The following is a 2,261-nucleotide window of genomic DNA, read 5'->3' as shown; positions in this document are numbered from 1 at the left end:
TGCGTAATGTCTCTCCCCCCACTGAGGCTTTGCCAGGCAATGGGAGTTAAGCGCTTCCTGCATTCTACCTAAAGAAAATAACCTAGAGAGGTCAAATATTACAAATCACACTCATCACAGGAAATAAACTCCAATATGGGATTCTAGAAATTGGTATCTCCACTTTTTGGGATTGAGGACAATTATGATGCTGTTCCAATCAGATGACTGAATTCTGGATTTACATGACTCCCAGTTAAGACCTATATCATATTGAGCGATTTGTAGTCGACATGAAGAGATTCTCTGGTGTAGTAAATTTTGGCTCAATGGGCTCAAGCGTGACAACAATTGTGAGGTTGGCCCCAAGATTGGGCAGTGTTTCATTCTGTTGTGCATAGGGTTGCTATGAGTCAGTACTGACTCAATGGCACCTAACAACAACAAGTGAAAATTTTGGTTTATAGAAGTGAATTTAAAAAACATACACAAGATTCTATTATTCATGAGTAAACTCTGTAGTCTTGAGAAAAATCATTCTGCTGTGTAGAGAATGTTTCTCAGGTGAAAAGTTTCCTTAGGCCCTGCTTTATGTCCTTATTTCTAAGACTGTAGATAAAAGGGTTAAGCATGGGAGTGACCACAGTGTACATTACTGAGACAATTGCAGTGGCAATGGAGTTTTGTGTAGCAGCAGAACTAAGATAAACTCCAAAACCTGTACCATAGAACAAGGAAATGACTGAGAGGTGAGACCCACAAGTAGAAAAGGCTTTAGACTTCCCCTCAGCTGATGAAATTCTCAAAATGGAGGACACAATCTTACTGTATGAGAAAAAGATCCCAGTAAGTGGAATAACACCCAGAACTCCACTTGCAAAATAAATGACTAAGTCATTGAGTAAAGTGCCAGAACAAGCAAGTCGGACTACCTGACTAAGTTCACAGAAAAAGTGGGAGATTTTCAATTCTGTACAAAACGACAACCGCAAAACCATTAAGCTATGTAGTAGAGACTGCAGAGCACTCAATAACCAAGATGCCATAAGTAGGAGACTACAGAACTTGGGCTTCATAATGATCATGTAGTGCAATGGGTGACAGATGGCCACAAACCGGTCATAGGCCATCACTATCAAGAGGAAATGGTCTAATCCTATAAAAAACATGAAAAAAAACATCTGGGTGATGCAATCTTCATATGTAATGACGTTATTCTGTATCTGAATGTTCAGCAGCATCTTTGGGATCGTGTTGGAAGTTAAACAAATGTCTGCAAATGAGAGGTTGGAGAGAAAGAAGTACATGGGGGTGTGGAGGTGGGAATTCATTATGATGGCCAGTATGATGAGCAAATTCCCAGTAAAGGTGACCAGGTACATTGACAGGAACAGTCCAAAGAGGAGGGGCTGTAGATCTGCCTCTTCTGAGAGTCCCAAAAGGATAAATTCTGAAACACGTGTTTGGTTTCTGGGTACCATGTAACTGATGAATCTGCTGGAAAAGAGAAAAGAGAATGCAAATTTATTCATAATAATAGAACAAAAATTTGACAAATGGGTTTTATTTATATTTTTCATTATTGTGTTTTCATTGAATCAGTTCTAACTCATAATGAACCTGCATAGGGTTTCCAAGAAAGACTTGTGGGTTTGAACTGTCAACCTTGCAGTTAGCGGTCCAGTGCTTATCTTACAGCACCACATCAGGAATATTTATAATTTAAACATGTTTTAATTATCTAATTCCTATATAATGTTTTAGGTCCAGTGCCCATTACCTAAAGATTTCATGGAACATGAAATACTCAGTCTTATTGATGCTGAAACTGACTATTCTTGTTTACCTTTAATCCTAAATATTTTGCTAATGAAACATTTGTTTTCATTTTTAAGTGCTGTCCAGTTGGGTCCGACTCATGGAGACCCTGAATAGGGTTTCTGTGTGATTAACTGGTAGCTTTGAACTGCTGACATTGTGGTTCGCGGTATAGTGCTGATCCTACAGCATACCAGAAGGCTTCTTTGAAATCCATGAGATTTTGTTTAGTTCATTCAGTAAATAGATTTCATGAATTTTATGTCAAGTGTTCTTCATCCAACAGTTCTGTCAGTTTGTCATACTGTGTGACTTGGGTGTTGTTATGAATCCAGAAGCTATGCCACTGGTGTTTCAAACAGCAGCAGGCTAACTCATGACAGAAATGACAGACTAAGAACAGACTAGGAAGAAGAAAGAGGTGGAACACTTCTAAAAGAATTAGCCTCTCAAAACCTTACGAA

General features: G+C 38.7%; 1 protein-coding gene across 1 annotated transcript; it reads right to left on the bottom strand.

Moving 5' to 3' along the window:
- Positions 1 to 539: 539 nt before the first annotated feature.
- Positions 540 to 1,460, bottom strand: LOC102840207 (olfactory receptor 7A5-like). The gene has a single exon (XM_006877840.1). It carries the CDS (start codon positions 1,458 to 1,460, stop codon positions 540 to 542), a length of 921 nt encoding a protein of 306 aa, XP_006877902.1.
- Between the last annotated feature and the right edge of the window lie 801 nt (positions 1,461 to 2,261).

The sequence above is a fragment of the Chrysochloris asiatica genome, unplaced genomic scaffold (genome assembly GCF_000296735.1).
Source record: "Chrysochloris asiatica unplaced genomic scaffold, ChrAsi1.0 scaffold00632, whole genome shotgun sequence".
Classification (NCBI taxonomy): domain Eukaryota; kingdom Metazoa; phylum Chordata; class Mammalia; order Afrosoricida; family Chrysochloridae; genus Chrysochloris; species Chrysochloris asiatica.
Note: the sequence above shows the minus strand (reverse complement) of the source record. Positions and strands in the feature narration are given on the sequence as shown.